General features: G+C 42.4%; 1 protein-coding gene across 1 annotated transcript in view; it reads right to left on the reverse strand.

Moving 5' to 3' along the window:
• Positions 1-1595: 1595 nt before the first annotated feature.
• Positions 1596-24756, reverse strand: part of Fstl1 (follistatin like 1) — a 55286-nt gene continuing 32125 nt past the window's right edge. The window contains exons 3-11 of the mRNA XM_046457978.1: positions 22188-22292; positions 19480-19609; positions 18641-18673; positions 16961-17091; positions 12810-12928; positions 11412-11524; positions 11002-11112; positions 8354-8430; positions 1596-4223 (exon numbers count right to left, since the gene is read on the reverse strand). Of these exons, the coding sequence (XP_046313934.1) occupies positions 4179-4223; positions 8354-8430; positions 11002-11112; positions 11412-11524; positions 12810-12928; positions 16961-17091; positions 18641-18673; positions 19480-19609; positions 22188-22292 (864 nt within the window). The 3' untranslated portion in view covers positions 1596-4178. The remainder of the gene's footprint in view (positions 4224-8353; positions 8431-11001; positions 11113-11411; positions 11525-12809; positions 12929-16960; positions 17092-18640; positions 18674-19479; positions 19610-22187; positions 22293-24756) is intronic.

Raw genomic sequence — 24756 nt, forward strand, 5'->3', positions numbered from 1 at the left:
GCTAATTAAAGCAATTTATGCTTATATATTATTTATTCTTGTCTAATTCATAATATTAAATTTTAATTATAGGAAACTTATCTTCTGAAGTATGTTGTTCTATTTTAATAATTTTTTACTTTCTCAACCTACATATGCTGTAACAGTAGGAAAAATGTTTCAGAGCCTGATGGGAGGTTGGGCGAAGACAGCCAGGATTTAACATGATTATGACCAGGCATGGTGGCACCCACTCATTTGAACAATTCCCAAATCCAATCAAGGTTACCTGGCTATAATTTTAGGGAAGCAAGGTTTATACAGATATAAGTGATATTAAGAAACTTTAAAACTTATCAAATGTGTTCTTTTAGAAAGATAGAATTAGTGGTTCTGGGGAGTGCATCATAGTTATGAAAATGGGAAGTTGGAAAGCAAGTATTGCTCATGTGTCTTGAAGGAGGAGCAGAAAGAAGTCTTAACCACTTATGATTTAACCAACCAGCATTTGGTCTACTTGGAAATATTGATCCCAAAGGGAGTATGCATAAAGGAAGTCATTAAGGTATTGCAACCCGTTTCCAACAACGATTCCTTGTTTCACCTTCCCAAGTTTTCTTGGTTTCTTATACAGTTTTATCTGTAGTCAGCCTCATTAGATGCCATCCAGTCTCAGAAGACTCACTAGGGCCTTTAAGAGTCATTTTAGTTTAATCTCTTCCCAATATAGGAATGTTTCCTGCCATGTTCTGAATGTTTGTGTCCCCACCACCAACTTTCACAGGTGGCAAACTAATGCCCAATACAATAGCATTAGGAGACGGGATCTTTGGGAACTGATTAGGTCACAGGAGCTCCACCATCAGGAATGGGATTAATGCCCTTATAAAAAGGGGCTGAATAGTTTGCTCAAAAGAGCTTGCTCACCTCTTCTGCCATGTGCAACAAGAAGGTCCCGTCTAAAGCAGAGAACAAGCTATCATCAGACACCTAAACTGCTATGCCTTTAGACTTATCAGCCTCCAGACTGAACAATGAATTGTTTACATATTACCCAGTCTAAGCTATTTTGTTATAGCAGTCTGAATGGACCAAGTCACTCCCTGACTTCTCATCACTCTCTATCCACATCCACCATCCTACTAGCCCAAGTAAACTTTCCCTCCCAGCTGCATTCCCAAAATGTCTTTTCTCAATTTATTTATTTAATTGGCACATCATAGTTATATATAAAATTGGAATAAATTGTGATATATTCATATATGCACACAGCATAATTTGGTCAACTTCATTCCCCAATTTTTTCTCTTTCTTCCCCCTTTGCCCTTACCCTTGGTCCTACGCTTCTATTCTACTGATTTTCCCCCTCTTTTTCTGAGATCCCCCTTTTAATTCCTTTTTTCTCTCTAGCTTCTACATAATAGAAAATATTTGACCCTTGATTTTCGAGTATGGCTTATTTCACTAAACACCCAAGATGCCTTTAGGACAGACTCTTTAGTACCTTTTTTAAAAAAGGTTCCTGAAACTCAAGTTTACTTTTATGAGGAAAGTGGTTATTGTTTGTTTGCACAATTTTATTTGGCCTTGACTGAAGGGAAGGAAACCAATAAAACTATTATTTTATTTGTTTTATTTATCAATAGTAACCAAAAAAAATCAGGAGTTACAAAAACAAGTTAAATGCAATATGGAAGCATACTAAATACAAATACATTTTCACAAACACACAGGCAACAAACCTGTTAATTGTTTCCTGAAGTTTGACTATTTAAATCATAGGCTAAAGGAAAGACATTCAGACTGGTTCACATGGGCTTGTTAGCTGGTGGAAGAGCCCTGCTTTCCCAAAACAGTGATAGTCCAGAGTCACAGCATGTGGGAAGGTTTCCATGGACACTGGATCTTAGCAGACACTGCTTATAAAACCACACACACACAGAAAGCTCAAAAAGCTTGCAGCTATGCCTTAAATGCTTTCAGAGGGCTGAAAGAACTGAACCTGATTTGATCCTGCATGTTCGTTCCATGCAAAGCTCCCCAAACTAGGCTATTTAGCAGCTTTTCCATGAATGGTCCTCAGATCATGTGATCTCATGGTGCAGACAACAGCTGCCCCATTTACACAGAGCAGCAGAACTCAAGAGGAATGTGGATTTGCTCTTGGGAATTCAATGTTGCAGGGTTGGGTAGAGTCTTGGATGGTAATCATTGTTCTAAATGTGACCAGTGAACAGACACTGTGGCTTCTTGCTTTAAACCAACTAGGACTCCTGCCCTCTCTCATTGTGTCCAAGAACTGGCAAAACTTCTTTTAATTAAGGCATGCTGCTGTGAGTTTTCCAAGGCACTTGGACAGGGAGCTGCATTTCAGACTGCACAAGGGGGTGGGGAGGTTCAAAGTATTTTTTAAATGGGATGGTACATGAAAGAATTTTTTTGCAGAATTAGAAGTGAAGTGGAATTTTCCCCTTTCAAAGAGAACAAGGAAAACTACTTAGAAGGAATTCTGGCAGACTTTCTCACAATTGCCTGTGCATACAAACTACATAATATGTAATTTAATTTTTGCAAATGAATTCTTCAAATGTTTGACCTTGTTATGACAAACACATCTAAAACAGGGTAATGAGCGGGTATAATAATCCAAGGCCACAGACACAGGACTGACTGTGAACAACTGACTTCTCCCCAAGGTTCAGTTTGAAAATTCCATCTCTGTTTTTCACCCCCTCAAATGTCAAACTTTCTTTTGTTCTCTTCTCTAAAGGGAAAGCTCTTTCTGACTCCAACAAGAGATTGCCCGTGCCATGCACAGCCGAAGACAGAGGGGTGGTTCTCTCTCTTGCACTCTCCTCCTGGGCACACTTTCCCATGGAGGTCTGGCAAGGGTCATTCAGGCTGAGGTCAAACTTGGACATCTTATTTTTGGCTATCTGACTCTTCTTGTTGATAAGGTTTATCATAAGAAGGAAAATCACAGGAACCTACCTGGCTCTGGACTAATTACCAGAACCACAAAATCTGTCAGATCAAAAGGTTAATGCATTCTTATCAGCTCACTGAGGAAACTGAGGCCCAGTAACAGGAGATTGGGGCCATATCACTGTGCTAGCTAATGGTAGATCAATGAGCATGTTGGAGGCACTGTAAGCCTCTAGCCTTTCAAACAGTGATTTGCCTGAACTTCTCAGAATAAATGAAAACAAATTAACTTTTTGGATCTTGAAAGCTTTATATGAAGACGCTTCATCCCCTGGCTTCTGTCTGAGGAAACTTCTGCCCTTTGTGGTACACAGCTGATCTGCTAGAAGCCAGAGGTGCTGACACTGTAGGGTATATCTACTCTAGTATGTGGTGGGGTTGGGGGGTCTGGGTTACAGAAGTTCCTGTACCAGGAAGAATCCCAAACTCCTTCCACCTCTGAAATGGTAGTACTGGAAAATAATTACAAAAGCTTAATATCTAGTCAAGAAAATAAAATATTATAAAACAACAACAATAATATAATGATAATAATTGAAGAATGAAGTCAACTTACCAAAAAAAAAAAAAAAAGTGTTTGACAGAGATATAGCACCTTTGGTAAAAAGTATTTAAAAAATTTGGTTAAGTCTCTACGGGGCTTGAAGTATACAAGTATCTGCATCATTTGGGCATACCCTCCCAGAAACTCCATCCAAGCCTGCGGGACACAGGTAACTAACAGGGTGGTTGTGTATCTAAAGGCAATGGAGAAGCAGAGATGCTGGAGGTCTGTCATGCTGACAGTAGCAACAGCATGGGCTGAAAGCAGAATGAGTTCCTCTCCACTGTCCTCCTGCAGGGACGGCCTGCTCAGTCTTCTCTGGCACTGCGTGTCTCTCCCTGCAGTCTGCACACAGCTGTGGTGGACTCAGAAAGGCTTCAGATCTGGGTCTGCTCCCTCCCCACCCTGATGCAGTTTCTTTACTTGCCTCTAACCCCAGAGCACAGTTTCTCTGGAAGTACTCCTAGAAATGAAGGCTATGGCCCTTCCCCTACTAGCCAGCCACCCCCACTTCCTTTATTGCAAAACAAATAAACAAAATAAAATTCATTGCTATATAAGCAAATACTGGTGATTTGGCGATTGTAGCAGACACTTGCGTATACTGGACTCAGCGCTGGAGTGGAAGAGAAGGTGCTGGGTTCCAGACACTGTGTCTAAGTGCCTCTTCTTAGATCTCTTTAGTGCTCACCTTCTTGGTTTTTTCAGCTGTTTCCTTTGAGATGTAAGAGAAAATAATCATCAGGGAAATATTAAAAAAATCACTGGCATTTATCTGGGTCTCAAGACTTTATACAGCTGTTATTGACAGATGCATTCTTTTTTTAAAAAAATATTTTTTTTCTAAATTTTTAATTGTAGGTGGACACAATACCTTTATTTTATTTATTTATGTAGTCCTGAGAATTGAACCCAGTGCCCCACGCATGTGAGGCAAGCACTCTACTACTGAGCCACAACCCCAGCCCAACAGATACATTCTTTTTTTTTTTAATGTTTTTAATTGTCAGTGGACCTTTACTTTATTTATTTGTATGTGGTTCTGAGAATCGAACCCAGTGCCTCACACAGGCTAGGCAAGCACGCTACCATTGAGCCACAACCTTAGCCCCCAACAGATACATTCTTATGCTGAATTTGAATTCTGGTAAGTAGGAGTTCTTTACTGAATTCAAAGCTGACTCCATCTGTACTCCTACGAAACAAGATCAGATCTTATTATTTCCATTTTAAGGATAAATAAAAGGATACTGATATTCTGAATCCCACAAGTCCCAGAGAAGTGTTAAGAGCAACAACAGTTTCTGGAAGTAGACAGTCTGAACTTGAATTCAACTGTGCTACTTTCTTGGGCATACTGTGAAACCTGTATCTCAATGTCTTCCAACAGTAAAATGAGAATAAGAAAGTACTGGCTTTTACAACACTGCCTGGCATTTTTCTCAAAGAAGATACACACAGTTAATGAGGACTTAAGAAGATGTCCAACATCACTAGTCATTAGGGAAATACAAATCAGAATCACAATGAGATACCACTTCACTTCCACTAACGAAGCTAAAATAAAAACAATAACAGCTATGTGTGGTGGTGCACATCTCTATCCACAGCTGCTCAGAAGGCTGAGACAGGAGGAGTATAAGTGTGAGACCAGCCTAGGCAATTTAGTAAGACCCTGTGTCAAAATAAAAGAAAAAGACTGGTGATATAGCTTAGTGGTAGAGAACTTGTCTAGTGTGTCCAAGGCCCTGAGTTTGATCCCTAGTAACAATAAAACAAAACAAAACAAACAAACAATAAAAAAACCACAAAAAACAACCAAATTAAACAAACAAGAAAAAAAAAACCAGAAAATACTGACAAGGATGTGAGGAAGTTAGGACACTGTTGATGAGAATGTACAGAGGTGTGGCCACTTTGGAAAATAGTCCTAAATATGGAGTTACCATATGACTCAACAATTGCACTTTCAGGTATATAAGAGAATTAAAAAAATATTATTATGGTTTGGATGTGAGTTGTTGGGTATCCTGATGATGGCAAATGCCTTCATTTATTTGATTGGGGAAGTCTCCAAAAGCAGGAGCCAAGAAAAAAAAAACCTCACCTGTGAGTCAATGCAAGACAGTTCAGAGGAAAGATGATTGGGTTGTGAGAGTCTTAACCCAATCAGTGAATTAATCCCCTGATAGGGATTCACTGAGTGGTGGGGTGTGGCTGGAGGCAGTGGAAATTAGGGCGTGGCTTTGGTGTATATATTTGTATCTGGAAAGTGGAGTCTCTCTCTCTGCTTCTTGATCACCATGATGTGAGCTGCTTCCCTCTGCCACACATCCCGAGAAATGGAGCCAGCCTTCTAGAGAGTATGACCTCTGAAACTATGAGCCCTCAAATAAACTTTTCCTCTTCTATAGTTGTTCTGATCAGATCCTTTTAATCATAGAAGTGAAAAAACAGACTAAAACATACATGTTCATAAAAAAATTTGAAAACATATACCGACACAAAAGCTTGTACAATTAATATTCACAGCAGCATCATTCATCAGGGCTCAAAATTAAAATGATTTAAACGTCCATCAACTGATGAATGGATATACAAAATGTGGTATATGTGCAATGGTATTCAGCCACAAAGAGGAATGAAGGACTGATTCATGCTGTAAGGATGAACTTTGAAAACACTATCCCAAGTTAAAGAATTAGACCCCCCATAAAATAAATAAATAAATAAAAGACCATGTAGTGAATGATTTTATTTTTATGAAATATCTAGAATAGGCAAATCAAATCTATAGAGTCAGAAAGTAGATTTGTGGTTGCCAAGGGCAGAGGGAGAAGAGAATGTGGAATGACTTCTAATAGTTATAGGATTTCTTTTTGGATACTGAAAACTTCCTAGAATTAGTGGTGAGAACTGAATAGACTAAAACCCACTAAATTGCATATTTTTTAGCACTGAATTTTATGACATGTGAATTATACCTCAATTTAAAAAAAAATAATTAGAAAAAAACCATTGGCCACATTGACTGGCCACAGTCAGTTTCCATCCCCAGCCCCTTGCTTCAACTGTTTTGGTGGAAACTGGCATGGCTTCTTACTGCCACACCAGCACCTCTGCCTGAGGGCTTTCTCTAGCTTTGGAAGCCTAACACTGCCTGCATGTTCTGTAGCCAGATATGCCAGGGAATTAATGAACCCAGGTAGCCCTCAGCCAATGGCTGATGTGAGTTTTTGTAGAAATACTCCAGTTCCTCCCATCTCAGGCACAGTAACTCAGTTCCCAGAGTTCCCCAATAGGATTAAGTTCCTAGTGCCCCTGTAGTGCCTTGCCTGGATATTCTTCTTTTTATTATTATTATTTTGGTCTCCCTAAGTTGTTCAGGCTGGCCTCAAACTTGCAGTCCTCCTGCCAAGTAGCAGGGATTATACGTGAGCGTCTTCATGCCTGATCTGAATACACTCTTTATTGCTTCCTTCCTGAGTGCATTTCCCTACATCTCTTCTGCTGTTTTACGGGATTGCCTCCCACATAAATGCTCTACTTGAGTCCTTGTCTCAGTGTCTGCTTCTGAAGAAATTCCCATAAGACAGAGAAAATTAAAAATGTTAGCTACTGTAATTCACTCCCCACCATCTGTTACTCCACTGTAACTTCTCCACACTAGATGAAAGGAATTCCTGTGAAGTTTTTCCTTCCCTTTTAATTGGTTGAACTCACGTACTCACTCAAGACTTGTGAAATTAGGAAAAGAAAGACTAGAAGCTTCTGCTTAAACAATGGACAAGAGATTTTGACACAATCGGTGATAATAATGTCAAAATGCACGTAAAGAATGATCAATAAGGGGCTGGGGTTGTGGCTCAGTGGTAGAGCGCTTGCCTCGCATGTGAGAGACCCTGGGTTTGATCTTCAGCACCACATAAAAATAAATAAACAAAATAAAGGTATTGTGTTCATGTACATTTGAAAAAATATTAAAAAAAGAATGATCAATAAATATGAACAATTACTATCAATAGTAATTTTTTTTTTTTTACTCATGTTAAACATTTCATCTCAGTGGTTTAGTAGCTTTTGTGACTGTGATATTCCTTAAAAACTCAAACGTCAGGGAGAAGGCTTCTATTATTAGATCTAGTCAACAGATAGATAATGCAAGGAGCAGTATCCTGTTAAGACTACACAGCATAGTGGTAGAAGGACAGGCCCAGGACCCAATATTGCCACAGTGCCTCAGTGGACCTCTACTCTGCTAAGAGCGCTTTCCTTAAAGAGGCTTTCAACACACTGACATACAGTCTGAGCAGACCTCTGATTTACTACCTTTTGAATCTTCAGGAAGGAGAATTTTTGTCAATCACAGGTTCTTCTCTGACCATATGGTATTGAACTTAGATCCTTTCTATTGAGGTATGAATCCACTCATTTCTCACTGAGTGTCTACTGCATACCAGGCCCAGTGCCAGATGTAAGGGCACAACGATGAGCAAGTTATGGAGCCTGCTCTCCAAGAGCAGTTTTCAAACTGGGTCTGGGCACGCCATGATAGGAAACACTAATACTGCTTCAGATCATGCTCACTTGCCAATAGCAATTCTTACTTACATAGTCACTCACCAAGTTGTAACTTACATCTGTTGGATCTTGCTGGGCTCTTAGAGGACTTCATCAAAAACTGTATCCCAGTTTGATAATGCATGTGAAATGATATCATGCAGGATCTACTGTATTGAACAAAGTGTGTCTCCTTGGTCTCCTGGGGCAGTGGGCAGTGACTAAGTGGTAGAAGGGCCTGGAGGCAGCAGCAATACCTGAACCAACACAGTGGCCACCACTCACCTGGTGCTTTTGGAGCTCCTGGACATATCTGGTCACCTCCTCCTCTGTCTGGGTCTGGGTCCCCTTCTGATTCTTTCCTGCAAAAATAATCAAAGCTCAGACATTGGCAGCTGTGGTAAGCCTGTGAGGAATTCACTAAGATCCACCTTATGGGTTCTCATTGACCATTTAACCTATGGAGGGAGAGTAGATTGCTCACATTTCTCTTGAGTATGAAGCCATGCAGGGTCTCATACAACTGACATCTCCAAGGTAACACACTACAAACAAGAAATCTACCAACTATTCTCTGGCCTCTGTTCCCAGCGTCTTTCAACTGATGGCACATCATGCCAGGGGCTGGTCTAGCAGAAAAGCTATGTCGAGAACCTGGGTCCTGGCTCAGGAAATTCCTCTGGGGCAGTGATTCTTAATCACTTACATATCCTCAAAATGCCCCGATGAACACTTACATATATCATTGCTGGATGAGGGAGAGCTCACTGGTAGAGCACTTACCTAGTATGAACAAGGACCCACATTTGCTTTTGATCCCTAGCACCACAAAAGGAAAAAAAAAAAGCCTAGCTTTCATCTTCAGAGATTCAAATTTAATTTATGTAAGGTTGGGCCTTTGCACCAGTATTTTTTTTAAAGAGGCTCTTGTGGTGTGCAGACAGGGTTATAAACACTACATTTAGTAATGTTTCCCAATTTTGTGTAGGAACAAACAAAACAACAACAACAAAAAAAAACTACACAGGTTCCCAAGCTCTTCTTTTTGCAGATTCTAATTCAGTACATTTGGGATGGGACTCAGGAATTTCTGGGTATCAATCACAATGTTTACCATCAGGAAACACCAGGCAGTGGCATTGACCTGCCCCTCCCAGCAGTTTCACTTGGCCCTAGCTTCATGGGTCTACAACATCTTGATGTCCCTGCTTGCTTTCTCTTTGGGATTTGTGACCTAATACCAGTTTAATAACTTTCAGGCACTACCCCAGAAATGCCTCTGAACACTGCCTCTATAATTTCCTCTTAGATCCCAGGCCTCCATATCAAGACATGCTAAGATCCCTGCGGTACCACCATTGGGACTGCTCTTTAGTTTTTGTGGTGCTGGGGAGTGAACATGTGCTGGGCCTCAAACACTCTAGGCAAAAGCCCTACCACGGAATTACACTCCCAGTCCCTGAATTATATTTTTATACCCAAACAGAGATCTGAATTGGGCCTTCCTGGGAGGGAGAACAAGCAGTCTAGAGCTGTGTGCCTATGGAAATAAGCAAATGATGGAGGGGATGATTTGAATTTTATCTGATACACGTGATGGGGCTTATCCAGACAATGATGCTTAGGGTTCTATAAACCAGCTGCATGCTGACTCCTGCATCTTAGAAATGGAAGACTAACTTTCAAAATCCAGAATGAAAGCAGTTATGTACTGAAGGTGTTGAGGGAAGACAAGCAAAGGGTGCTTCCTGGTTGAGGCAGGCCCAGCTGCTGTTTTAAGATGTTCTCTGCTGGCTTTAATAGCTACTGTGTGTGTATTCTGGCTATTGCAGCTTGGTCTTGACTTCCAGCAACTTCTAGAAATTGCTAATATCTGTATTCTCCCTGCTCTCTGATCCTACCTAGAATTAGGCTGGTCTCCTGCCCACAGTGAAAATGGACTTGGTCGTGGGCAGTGGTAGGCTAGTGATCCCATGGACAGCGTGAGCCTCTGTTTATTATACTGTTGGTGCTCCTCAGCTCCTTGTCCAGGAGAAGCTCTTCCTAGTTCCTTGGGCTCCTCCTCCCAGTCACCATTTTACCTAATCTTCCTGATACAATTTTAGGTACCAGTCCACTTCTTCTTGCCTCAGCTAACTTTTTAAAATATAATTTTAGGTTCACGCCCTCCAGTGTAACTTTTGGGTCTGGTTCCAACTGACCTTTCTACTCAAACTTAAGGTGATTCAATTCCATTCCAGACCTGGCTTCAACACCCTTCTCTGCCTTGCCTCCAAATTGAATAGTCCCCGGTTCTTTGGTAGGGCTTGATTTCTGCCATCACTGTACCCCAGGACTGTGATGGGACCCTATTGGTTCTAACACAACCTTTACTCTCTGCTCTGTCCCCCTAATTTTTTCTGACATCTTTATCTCCCCATCCCTCCCTGCCCATGTCTCAACTACTTCAACATTATTTCAAAAAAATTTTTTTAGATTACGTAATTCTATAGTTCAATGAGGGTCTACAGATATTTTCATTTTCCCCCCCTGCTAGGTATTTGCAATACTAGGAGTTAAAATGAGGAGTTATTTTGACTTCCAATCACCTCAGTCTTATATACAGTATTCCCTAAAGTGTCACAAGGATTAAGTGCTTAGAAGAATGCCTGGCACATAGTCCTAAATTGGCGTTTGCTTTCATTATGATCATTCCAGCTCATATCAACATTTACACGTGGCCTTGGTCTCAGTCATCACTTGTTTGAAGGCTCAGCTGTGATTTTCAAACTTAATGCATCTGGGCCAAGTACTTCACCTATAGTGCTGCCCCTGGGAGCCCCGACATTACAAGTTTGGGTCTGTTACTCGCTGCTTGGGCTCCTTGTTCCCAGTCACTGTCCTCTTTCCCATGCCCCCAGCTGCTCCTTATTTCTGCCAGGGGCACAGCTCACCATCACAGGTCATGGCTGTGCAGACCCAGTTCCCACAGGCACAGACACAGCGGTTACAATCCACCTCGGTCTCGGCTCCATCTGCATACCTTTCATCCTCCAGGGCGCACTCTGTTGGACCAGAAATAAGACAATAGTTTGGTTGTGAAGGTTTTGCTGTAGTCTGCACCTTGCCCTTTTCCCTGACAAGGGCTGCCTGTCCCTCAGAGGCACCATGGCTGAGCAGATACCCTCACTCAACAGAGACCCTTTTGGACCTTTACAGCACCATGGAGATGATGGGCTGGGGCCCAGTCTAGAACTGTGGAAAGGGATTTTCTCAGCCAGCTCTAGAGAATTCCACCGACCCTCTCTATCTTGGCTCCCCCAAAATGCCTCCAAAACCCTCTCAATTTCTATGTTAGGCATACTCTTCTCAGGAGGGTTGAAAGATGGGTTGAGGCATTTGAGGAACTCTTGGAAGCTGAGTTTCCAGTCGGCATTTTCATCGGACAGTTCAATGAGCGCATCGACACAGAGTCCTCTGCAACAAAACACAGGAGAAACACATCAGCAAGGCTTCCGCCTCACACCCAAGACAGCGAAGAACCAGGCTCACATACAACCGGGGCCTCCAGGAGGCCAGGGAGAGGAGTGTTCATTGACCAGTTTTCTTTCTACACTGACCTGTCTCAAGCACCACCCAGACTGACTCCTATAAGCACCTAACCTTCAGTTTATTAAACTGGATGCCGGATCACTGAAACTTGTTCTAATGTTCTCAAGATGACTCAAGTTTTGTGAATGGTTTTGTCCACTTTGATTGATGTTTTCCCTACCTGCACACCCTCCACCAGCAACTGCCTTCCCACTGGTGTAACTGTCAAGTCAATCGGACCAAAAAAGAAATCAAAACAGAAGAGATGACAGATGACATGAGAAGAATATGGGATTTGAAAGAATATGGCATTCAAGCAAGAATCACACTATCACCATTCTAGAAATAGATCTTTCAGAAGAGTTTTATAGAACTGCAATTCATTCATACCACCCCTGGCTTGGATTTAAGCATTGACTTAATTTACTACCCAAATGGTCTTGAGCTAGTTATTTGACATTTCTGAACCTGGTTTTTCACCTAAAAAGGAAAGACAGCTCTCTTGCTGGGATGTTTTAAGTTTCAAACATTGAAACTGTAAAACCTTATCTGACTTCAGGTTACCAAAATATGAAGGATTTGCAGATTCTATACCTTAAGGTCATAGACTATTTTTAGGAAGAATCCTAGAAGATGGGCTTTGCACTTCTTTTTGAACACAAGAGAGGAGCTTTTACTATTTTTAATTCTTACTGATGTACTGGAACCACACTAGAAGTTTCATGGATATTGATTTTTCTTAATATTTATTTTAGGATAATACCAGAAAAGGAGAGGGATATACATTTATAATAATTAGAGCAATCACGTGAAACAGCACTGACTGTCTAATCAATAGTGAAGCTATTTTAGATTGAATCAATGTAATTCCTTCAGAAAATTAACCAATATAGTATCACCTAAATCATTCAGAAACAACTGTGCTCTGATGCAACCTTGATAATTTAAAATTCCAGTCTTTTTTCCTTGTAAGTTCTGGCCTAAAACTAACTATTTGATCAAATATCAACATATCTGATCAGTATATTAGTTCTTAATATATTAGTTCATAATGTTCACAGAGTAGAACAGGAGAGAGTTCCTATTTTTTCTTCATGTTGCATGGGTGGCTCTTTACAGGTAGGAAGGGCCTCGAGTCCCCTCTTGTAGGCAGCGTTCTGCTTCATCTCACCTGAGCAGCTTGTTGTTCTCCTGGTCTGCATAGGTGGTGATGTTAATGGCAGTTTCATTCTGCTCCACAAATTTCAGGAACTCACTGGAATCCAGGCGAGAGTCGCCATTATCAAAATTCTAGAAGGGTATGAAGAGATTTTCAGGAAGGTTTGTAGAGCCCCAATCCCATCATTGCCTCCCCTGGACTGACCCATCTCTGGTTCATGTCATTCTTGACATCTTTCAGTCCTTCCTGGCCTGGTCCCAAAGAGCGATGGCAATAAAGGCTGGATCACTGTATACCCAGAGAAGGAAGCAAGTGACAGACCTGGATAAAAGCTACCAGGAGGCCTTTCAGTCCAGACCCTCCTCAGGAAGGCAGACTGGCCAGAAGTCCTGAGCTGCCCCCAAAGCCTGGGGTGCCTGAGTGTGCTCTGTGCCAGCCCTAACACTACCTACCCTGCAGACATTCTCAACTTGGGGACAGACCAGCCACCACACCACATTCTCAAACCTGGATGCACACACAACCGCAGGGTGTGAAGTCGCACGCGGTAAATCAGCAGCTGTGAAACCTCAGTGCTTTTAACTCACTGCTCTGGAGCAGCAACACAAGTGACCCTCCAAGTTCCCTTGGGAATCACACAACTCTGTCTTGCTGTATGATTCTAGCCTCCCTGCCATGATCTCAGGGTCTAACTTTCACACTCATACCTATAACTGACCACAGCAGGGTGGTGCAAAGACCCCAATCCCTGAGGGCCCACTGCAGATGTGTGCACAGGTCCAGAGACTACTCCACGCAGGCTGTCCAGACCACCCAGATGATATCCCATGAGTGCAAGGAGAGGGTGTGGTGAGCTCAGGCATTGTCCCTTCATGGTAAAATGCTAAACTGAGACCTCAAGAGGCCCAGGCCATAGCTGCATGAAGGAGTCTATTTCAAGGTTCTGATCAAATTCCACAATGGATGCTGCTGCTCTTCTAACTAGTTCCAATGTCACTCCCTTCCTAACTCTCAAATTCTTTCCCTGGGCTGCCTCATACTGCTACCCTGGGAAATAATCAGCATCCCATGTTACTTTCAAGGTGGCTCCTCAGATGGTACAAGGAATTCTGGAAGGAAAGTTTGTCCAGGTTTCTAGGCAGAAGGGACAAATGTAGCTACTGACTGTATGACTGCCATGTGCCACATGGGCTCCAATCTAAAGTTATAAATCTATCCATGGCATGTGCGATGACAGGTGTATATAAAACAACTATGAGGCCCTTGCTTAGACCTCGTTATCACTCTTGTCCTGATTTCCAGGAGCAGATCTCAGATACTCTTATTCACTATATGTTCTCCCTGAGGAAATTTCCCTGCAGTTCACCTGTGAGGTCTTAATTAATTAAGGGAGCATAATTAAATAAGCTTAGCCAGGAATATTCTTAAGAGCAAAGGACTTTCTGGAGTCCGAATGTTGCATGTGCTGGGTAGACAGAGAATATGTATAGGGAGGGGAAGAATCCCACATTGGCTGCACACTCACTATTAGAGGGACCCAGTGGACACCTTGAACCTGGCAACTGCAGGCCAGAGGCTCTCAAAAGGCAGTGCTGTATACACACATTTCAGTATCACTGGGATCAGGAGGCAGGCTTGAGGCTGAGGGGACATTCCATTCTGTATGTAGTCTTAATAAGGGCCCTGATGGGCCTCCACAGGCCAGATCAGTATGTGGAATCCATAGGAACACAGGTGTGGTATCTGCCCCAGAAATAGCATGAAAGGCCTGTGGGATCTTGATCTGGAACCACAATTCAACATAATTCACTTGGCCTCTGTTCAGTCAACCAGTTACAAAGACATAGACCCTCTGTATGCCTGTACTTCATGGCTCTATATTCGAGACAACAACACTTTCCCTCTGTGGGACTGCTGGATTGTAGAAAGGCAGGAAGATGAATGTTTGGAGACTCATGCTTGGGGCTCATGGTTTTAAGTTTGGAGACTATTCAGAGCAGATGGGCTGAGGCAGATGTTGACTCACTCACAGCAGCTGGGGCAATGGGTACATGACCCCAGGGTAAGGGAGACAAGAAGCCTGGCTCTAGTTTCAGCCCTGGCCTCCAGGAGTCAATCTGGAGTCACAGGGTATGGGTGACATGGGCAAGAAAGACACTTCCTGCTGGTCTTCCCTTCTCCATTCTGTAATTCTTTCACCTAAGAAACAATGAGTGAACCACTGGTTGAGGTGAAAGGCAGATTTTAGCTTTATTCAAATTCTGATTATATTTGCTTTTCCACTATTTTGATGTAAGGGATACCAGTGAGACTTGAGAGCAATTCAGTCTCTGGGAGGAGTCAGATCTGTCAGCAAGCAGCTGTTGACCTAGTAAAGGAGGGAGTCTCCCTGAGAAGACCACATAGGCCTCTGATAATCATTAAAAAACAACAACAACAACAACAACCCAACACTGCCAGTGTGTCTGGGAAGAGGAACGTTGTGTTTGGCAGTAGCAGTCAAACTCAATTGGGAGAACACCCTAGAGAAAAGCTGTTTTCTCAAGGGGCCTTGCGGTTTTCAGCTGGGAGCCTGCAAGAGTATTACTGCTGGGGATGTGAGGAGGTGGAGCAGTGTGGCCTGGATTCTTGGGAATCAAATCGAATAACAGATGTCAGAGATGCCTGAGGCAGGGTGCCACCAAAGGGCAACTGCAAACAGTTACAAGGTCCCAGGAGGCCCCCTGGAAGGAGCTTGCTGGGCCCCACAGCTCCAGCTGCAATGACAGGGCAAAGACACTGTGCACAACAGGCCCTGCAGGAACCACTCCCTCGGCTTTGGAAAAAGCATTTTCTTTTAGTGACTTTTTGCTCCTGTCCAACTCTCCTGCTCAGCAATGTGACATGTTTGTCTATGGGAGAGGAAACACGCCTGCCAAGGGTTCTGTCCTGTGGGAGTAGCTGAGAGAGAGGACAAAGTGAGAAGAGCTAAGCTTTTTCATCTTGGTGAGATCTCCAAAACTTGGAATCCAGAGAGATTTAATCTCTGCCATAGAGAAGCTTCTATCTAAAAACAGTAACACAAGAGAAGTCTTAAATGATCAAATACCTCTTTTAAATCAACTCAAAATTTCTCTATCTGTAGGCTCCAAAATAATAGTTAAAAAATAAGAATCCATAGACTATACTGGTGTTGAGTGGGCTGGGTGCCCTCAGAGCTGCCATGTAGTCCCTCAAGCATCTGAATCTTCTCCCAAGTCATGGCTTATTAGCTCCAGGAACAGCAGGCTTGGGAAGCAAGTGAAGCACCCACCTAGAGATCTGTGTCATAAAGTGAAGGGGGCTTTGGTGCTTCTGTGAGAATGTGGGTACTGGAATGTGGGTGTCTGTGTGTACCTGTCACTGTGATGTGTGCATTTCTGAGGGTGGTATGTGTATCTGATCTATTGTTGCACATGTGTGTATGTGTCTGTGCTTCTAAGTGTGATGTTCTTATGTGTGTCTGTGTTCCTGTCAATCACCTGGAAGAGTGCCCTTTACTGCTTTCTATCAACCTTCAGGCTCTCTGAGAGAGCTCAGGTAGTCCAACATATTGCCAAATACTATTTCCTCCTTCATTTTCCCCTTTGAAACCAGCATCTTTCCCAACCCTAATTAGAATTCAGTTGCTTCAGGTAAATCTGATGGGCGATGTTACTTCCGAGGTTCATGAGGAATCTCTGACCCATGAGATGCCAGTCCATTAACTCTTCTTAGATGAGGAAACTCAGGGCTATGGATGATGAAGTCAGTGACAGAGGAATGTTAATCTGGGCAGGTAAAAGGTTGAAGTGGTTCAGGTCTGGGTGAGATCAGAAGGTACCATGTATCAGCAGCTAGCTCTGTGGGTGTCTTACAGGGTAGGGGACAGAGCTTGGGCATATTTCTCACTGACAGCCTCTCTAAGAACTTTGGTTTAACTGCCCCAAGGGGGCGACACGTGTGTGCTTGATCCTGAAGGTTGACTGCTGGACTCCCATTTATCCAGGGGGTCACAGGGCAACTCCACGGCTTTGTGGGATGGTCGACAACATGAAAACACCCAGGAACTCTAAGCAGCTGCATATTTCCTCCTGGGCAGGCAATGGGAGAAGGAAGCTTCCCCTTCTCTGGGCCTGAACAGTCCTGACTACAACACTGATTACCTTAAAGTACTTGTCTAGGATTTCACTGTAGTTGCTGCCTTTAGAGAACCAGCCGTCTGGAATGATCTCAGCTTCCAGCCACTGGATAATGCGACGCCGAAGCTCATCTCGATTGGCCTGATAGCAAACGACTGCAGGAAAGAGGAGAGAGATAAGCCAGGTGGTGAGGGAGAACCCCAGGGTCATCTGACACCCGCTCCCTGGGGAGCACAATGCCCAGACTCTGAGTCATCCCATCCAATCCCCACAGCACCTGGTGGGACAGGATTATCACACAAGGGTTCACAACCAGAAAGTGTCTAACCAGGAGTCAGGCTAATCTCACTAAAGCATTTATTAAGATTGAGATTGAAAATGTTGAAACAGAGCTGCTTAAGTGAGGAAAAATAGAGCAGAAAAATACAGAACATTTTCATTAGCTTTAGGAAGAAAAAGGGGGAAAACTCAATGAGCAGAGCAGCTCTTCTGGCTCAAAGATAAGCTAAAGTAACACATGAATACATGAAAGCATAATTATTTGTTATGCTACAAGTTTTCTGATTTTCTTTTCCTTTTTTTTCCTGATTTTTCTCTGTTTTTATCAACCAGGTCTATCAAAACTTTCTCCCATTTAAAATTTTATACCACCTTGCTGAGTGCAGTGGTACATACCTGTAATCCCAGTGACTCAGGAAGCTGAGTCAGGAGGATCACAAGTTCAAGGTTAGCCTGTGCTAACCTTATCTCAAAATAAAAAGGGCAGGGGATTAGCTCAGAGGTAGAGTGCTTGCCTAGCATGTGGCAAGCATGTGCCAAGCTCTAGGTTCTGGGTTCAATTCCCAGTAACACACACACAAATACTCTCTCTCTCACACACACACACACACACACACACAGAGGCACACACCACACCATCTGTATCATCCTCTTTTATGAACAACAGAAAACTAGGGCCAAGGAAGGGCCATGTCAAAGCTCTGCTCTGGACAGCTGTTGTAAGCCATGTGGAAGCAACAGGTGGGATCCAGAGTTGGGTGGATGAGGAAACAAAGTAGAGAAAGCCTTGGCAGAAGGAAATTCCTGGAAGACAACATATGTTGGGATGTGAAGGGGGCACGGAGCCAGGGATGTGAACAAGTGGGCATTCTTCTTCACCCTGCCCTTCCTATGCCCTTCATATTCTGTGTGAAGTGCAGAAACTCAATCTCTCAGCCTCAATTTCTTCTTTTGTGAGGTCATTACAGTAAGATCTACCTCTCAAGGATATTATGAGGACCTGGAGAAAGCATGGGCTAAAGCAGTCTGGAACTACAATTCAAGATAAGATTTTAATCTGTACAGACAGAAAAAAACCACAGAAGTCTTACTGGCATTTTCAGTTATCAACTTTCGAAGGGCCTGTCCCTCAAAAGGCCTGTGACATGAGCATGCTTACAGAGTGTTGGAAAGAGGACTTGGTGGCCTTCCTGTCCATGCAGTGTCACTATGAAGTGAAAATGGAAAATAGCTAACACCCCCCACCTCCAACAGCTGCTTTAATCGGCAAGCACTCCCCCAAAATGCAGTGTTTTGCAGCTTTTGTGAGCTGTGTTCTGGGTCACAGGTTCTGAAAACCGAAGAGCTTGTGTGCTCAGCAGGATCAGGCAACACAAGATTTCCTCAGAGATGCCTGCACACGGCAGGAAAAAAGCAGGCACTCACCTGGGCTGGCAGATGGACTTACAGATTTCTTCTCTGCAAGACAAAGGGAAAAATATGTTAACATAAAGTGAAGAAAATTTCTGCGTATTTCTAGGATTAAAACTGCCCCACTCAAGGAGGGCTGTTTGTAGCCTTTCTATCAGTTTGTCTTAAATTATTATCTTTTCCTTCTTCCAGGGTCCAAGGATGGGATCTTTTCTTTTCTGCTTTGTTTGACATTTTGGGTCCACTGGGTTGCCCTCCTGATCTCACACCTCCTCCTGTTGGGTTGAAGGCTTCCTGGGATTTTGAGAATTCACGTGGAGAAACATTCTGGTCAGGGACTACATTGGGTACTTAACACCTGAGAAACAGTTTCTTGTTACTCCAGGGGAGGTCAAGACTGGGAGGGCTGGGCAGGGCGATAGCTTGGCAGGGGGCTGGTGTCTAATTAGCAACAACCACAGGATGCCTTCCCTTTTGCTCTAATGGTAATGGTTTGAGTGCAAAAAAGAAGAAACATAATAGTACCAGGGCTGGGAAGTGCCTAAATTTAATTTATACATTCTGAAAAGTTGTGGAATTCCTTTAAGGACTTTCTTCTTATTATTATATTTATGTGATCACCTTAACTACTCTCTAGCTGCAGGTAGATGCTGGAAGGCCCCTGGGGCCTAATCCATAAAACCCAGCAGGCTCCTGAATGTTAGGAGGGTGCATCTCCAACCAATTGGATGGTCTTCTCAGCTTTGGGTGGCAGTGACCTTGGTAGAAAGGTCATATGGTCAGCCAGGCCATACACCACCCTTCCCTGTCTCTCCACAGGTAGAGTTACCATGTAGTGGTGACAGCATGCTTACCCTTGCAGTGTCCATCATAATCAACCTGGATTTTGGATCCAGTAAGGCAGGCATCGCGATGCAGCTCACAGTGGTTGAGGTAGGTCTTGCCGTTACTGCCACATACAGGCCTCTTGTGAGGTTTGCATTGCTGAAATAGACCCGCGGGAGGATGCTTGTGTGGTTACGGGCACTAACATGCACTTACACACACACAAAGTCATCTTGTGAGGGAACTCCCCACCAGCATAGATGGAACCTCGATGCCGCCGTAGGACAGAGAGCCTCAGGCATGGCCATCAGTGACCCTACCCAACTTGATGCTGGAGGCACTCCAATGCTCAGTCCCTCATGGCCCTCTGTGTCCATCCTGATCCAGAGTCATCTCTTCAATTCAGTGAAGAAATGGATGTGCTTCTATGGCTCAAATATTTGTGTCCTCTCCGAAATTCATGTTGAAACATAATCCCCAATGCAACCACAGTTTTAAAGGCAAGGCCTTCAGGAGGTGATTAGGTCATGGGTTCTTTCCTCATGAATGAGATTAAAGCCCTAATAAAAAGAGACTTCACACAGCATTAGGCCCTTTTGCCCTTCTGCCTTTTGCTAGGTGAGGATGTTCAAGATGAGGATGTTCAAAGTGCCACCTTGGAAGTAGAGACCAGGTCCTCACTGACTTCAAACCAACTTGTGATTTGTAACTGGACTTCACAGCCTCCAGAACTGTTAGAATTAAATTCCCATTATTTATAAATTACCCAGTCTCAGATTAATTAATGAATTAATAGAAAGGACATTTTATTGGGAGTCAGGAATCTGGATTTTTTTGTTACTTTGGAAAAAGTCATTCAATATCTTTGGAAGATCTAAGATCTCTCAAAATTCCAAAAATTTATGACCCAAAACAGCCGGAGCTGGGAATATGGAGATTGATGGGTAGGGAAACACACACACACACATATTTCAGTTCTTTTAGGGACTAATCATAGGGATCTCTTGTTTCGTTAGTATTTGGGGACCACTTTGTTTTCCTCCTAGTTTCACAACCTCTGTTGTGAGGCTGGGGTTGGGACTACAGTAAATCCTTATGGACAGGAATATGGAATAAGGTTCATCTGGCAACGAGGTTCAGCTTTGCCTACTGACAAAGATCACAGTCAAGCTTTGCCAAGACCACAGTCAAGCTTGGTTTCTTTAGACTTTTGTGTTTCTTGAAGGGAAAAAGGAAGAAGGGGAAAGCAAATTCAGCCTAGACCTGATAAAGGGACCGTAACAAGAAAGAGTCGATGAAAACAAACATATAAACTATCTTTATGGCATCTGGTGGGAATTAGTTCACTCAAAACCACACAACTATATGTGGCTAAGCCGAGACTAGACGTGAGGCTTCCAGATCCTAAGTCAGGGCTTATGCCATCACTTTGTAGTCAGTATACTTCTATTGAGGACCTCTCACAGCAAAAGGATCCTCAGTAGGATCAGGTTTTTAGGTTTCCAAGTTGGGAAACTTGCTTTTCTGCAGCAATGGATCAGGGTCCTGAATCTGGGGACTAAGTTGATATAGTTATTTGAGAAAAGACCTGGTTGCCAGGTTTTAGGTTGGTTTGACAGAGGGAGGAAAAAAAGAGCACATATCCAAGGTATTTATGTCTACCTTGGAAGTGAGAATTTACTAGAATCTTGACTAGCTTTCAAAGGCTCACTTTGCTTTTTAGATGTCATCTAAAAACAAAATTGCAAAACCTGCATTTCTGTTCACTATTTTAAAAACCTTGGCACATCTTTTGACCTAGAGCCTTGGAGGCTTGATCCTACAGAAACAAAGGGAGAAGCATGAAAGGAAATTTGTCAAGAATGTTATTGTTTGTGGTGATAAGCAACTCAAAGAACCACTTACGTGGCCATCTATGAAAAAATAATTTAATAAACCTAGTTCTTTTATATTAATAAATATTATGCATCAGTTTTAAAAGGAGTTAAAACTGTTCTGTTCTGGAATGCTGTCCATGATATATTGATGAATGCAACATATAAATTACATATCTTTTTATCTATAAGGATTGTAATTTCATTTTTGCATAAAATAGGGGGAAACACAGGTTTATATTAGCACACACACAAAAAAACCCCCTGGAACAATAAATACAAAACTGATAATAGCAGTTATCTCAGACTAATGGGATTGGACAGTTTTGAGGAAAGATTATTAATTTTATGTCTTATAAATGTTTATACTATTTGGCTTAAATAAAACAATTGCTTTTTGTTTGTTTGTTTCCAGGGTTGAACCCAAAGTTGCTTAACCACTAAGCCCTAAGACACATTCCTAGCTTGTTTTCTTTATTGTTTGTTTTGAGACAGGGTCTCCCTAAGTTGCTCAGGGATTTGCTAAGTTACTGAGGCTGGCTTTGAACTTGCAAGACTCCTGCCTCAGCTTCCCCAGCTGCTGGGATTACAGGTATGTGCCATTGCACCCAGCAATTGCCAATTTTTTAATTAAAAAGCTCTTATATAACTAAACATATTTTTTATAAGAAAAACTTCTACATTAAAAACTATGCATTAGATTTTTAACCCTGGGGAAAAATACTACATGCCTTTTACGTAGACAAGGTGTACTTTTATAAAGATAATGAAATTGTTGGCACTGCTCTGCTTATTGGCAGCTCCAGCAAGGCAGCCACACGGGTCTTGGCCACCATCATTCTGCTCCTGACATAAGCACCTACCTCAATGCAGAGGCACGTGGGCTCTCCCTTCTCTGTGACGGCACATTCCCTGCCGGCTCCACAGAACACATTGGCACAGATTTTGGATTTGCTTCTTAGTTCTTCCTAAAAGACAAATAAAGGAAACCATGTTACTGAGATAAGCCTATCACAGGATCAGCCAATGGTGGTGATTATCTTTCAAGCTTGGACTTTGGTCTGGAGTTGCAACTCATGGTGCTAAAGGGTTTTGATCAGCCAAAAGTTGATCCTCCACAGTCAGCACCATACTCCCTGGCACTGCTTGGGCCTAGGCTCAGGTATCTCTGAGTCCTTAAGATTATTTCTCCATGAGTAAGAATTACTTTCTTTCTTTAGAAAATGATTATCCAGCATCTATTGTATGCCAACACTACATTTAGGGCTGGAGATACAAAGGACAATCCTTTTTCTCAAGAAGCTCTATGACTCTCATGGAAAGAGACATTTAGGAATGAATATATATATATATATACACACACACATTCATATATATATTAATGAAAGTACAATAATAGGGGTTCCAGGGAGCTGGAGGGTAGCAGAGGAATGCAAGAATCAAATAGGACTTTCTGAAGATTTGACGTCTCAAGTGATTCTTAAAGGATGAAAAGACTATGCCAGGTAGTGATAGGAACACTGAAAAGAAATATGAACACCTCATAGTCTAAAACATCATCAGGTGGTGTCAAATACAACATCATCTCAAAGACAAAGAAAGATGGCTAAACCATGGAAATATGGAGTTATTTGATATTTGTCCCCTATACGTGTCTGCTTTGGCTTCAGGAATATGAGGGCCAAATCACCCGAAAGAGAGAACTCCCCTCAAGTCCCTTGCTGGTCAGGAGTCCTGATCAGATGGGTACTGACAGGAGCTAATCTGTTGGTGGCACATTCCTTCCCTCCCATTCATTGGTGGCAGAAAGCCAACTCCACCTCACTCACTACTGAGCCCAGCAGTAGAGGTGATTAAACTAAAGAGAATGAAATTTCTTCAGCCCTTCTTCCTGACTGGCTAGTTTGGCAGTCACCAAAGGCCAAAGGGTTGGCACTGATTGTGACAATAAAGATGGCAGGTGGCATGCTGGGGTCACAGGGCTAGCTGTGGTAAAGGCAAGAGTCCATATTGCAGGCCACAGTAAGGCTTTTATAGCTGGTAAATATGTTATATTTATGAATAAAAAAAAGCAAGAAAACAAAGTAGAGGCTTGAAAGCTGGGGACCCATGGCCAATCCAGTTGGTTTGCTGCCACCCTGAGGCTGTTCTACAAACTCCAGGTTGTTCTCCCCCACCCCACCCCCCACTTGGGGGCTTGACAGTCTTGGAGAGGTCTCCTATTGGTCTAGAAGTAATTTGCATGCTCACATTTCATTGGTTCACATGCTGTTGCTAAACCAATTCCTTTTTGGATGTTGCTAAGGCAAATTCAATAAAGCTGGCAAGCAAGGAAGAAAAGAGGAAGTAATTCCCAGAGGAGTAGGTGGACCAGGGAGCTGTTGTTTCTAAACATGGAATGCTGATAAAATCAAGCCTATTCTCCTGACAGGGCCCCTCTTCTGAGAACTCTGCCTGGGAATGTAATGCAATATCGAAAAGGAATAGGAAAAAGCTATTGCTGATCAGTGTTAAAAAACCACCACCAATAAAAAAACAATCTCAGGATACCCTTCTCCCCACCCGCTCCCTTTCATTAGATGTACCAATCCCTGTGGGTGTGTCCCATCTGCTTCAGACACACAAAAAGCATGCTCAGACACATTGCCTGCACTCAAGGACACACCTGCACATAGTTCCACAAGCAAACACCCACAAACCTCTTCTGGCTTGCTGCACATCCCTAACTAGTCACTTTAATTGTTTGAGCTTCATGTGTAAAATAGGAGTAAATACTATGAAGATGAAACGAGATAATATATTTGGAAGTGCATCACAGTAAAGCAAGCTGCCCATGCAAAGTGTGATTAATGGGAATATCTGACAGAGGACTGCAGAATAGCAGATGACCCTTACAGGGCCTCCTTTTATCATATATTGTTTTTAGTGAGGATTAAAAATAAAAGTTTTTCCTTATAAACTGAATTCAGTACAAGTCATTTTTCAAAAATAGTTTCAAAAATCCATTTGGAGACAATATCTTTGACTCACCCTTGAATAGTACAGTTAAAATTTACAAAGAGTTTTTTTTTTATAAAACTTCATCTTACTGTGTGGACAACCCTGCAAGAACATGTATATTATTATTATCCATTTTATACATGAGGACATTGAAGATCAGAATGGTCAAATAACTTGCCCAAGGTCCCAAAGTTAGAAATGAGAGGAGCTAGGATTCAAACCAGATCTCCAGATAATAGATAACCAAGCTTCTATTTATACATAGCTTCTCTTTATAAAATACCTGCTAAATGATTTATTCTATATTAGACTTATTTCATGTCCAGATGACTTAAGGTTAAGGAAACTAAATGGGCATATAAACTGTGTAATTAATAGGTGTAAGGAGAAAGTGTCGAGGAGCTCGACATCCCACCTCTGTTCCTTCCTTGC

This window comes from Marmota monax, unplaced genomic scaffold, assembly GCF_021218885.2.
Source record: "Marmota monax isolate L192 unplaced genomic scaffold, Marmota_monax_Labrador192_F-V1.1 WCK01_AAM20220418_F8-fsc00052, whole genome shotgun sequence".
Classification (NCBI taxonomy): Eukaryota; Metazoa; Chordata; class Mammalia; order Rodentia; family Sciuridae; genus Marmota; species Marmota monax.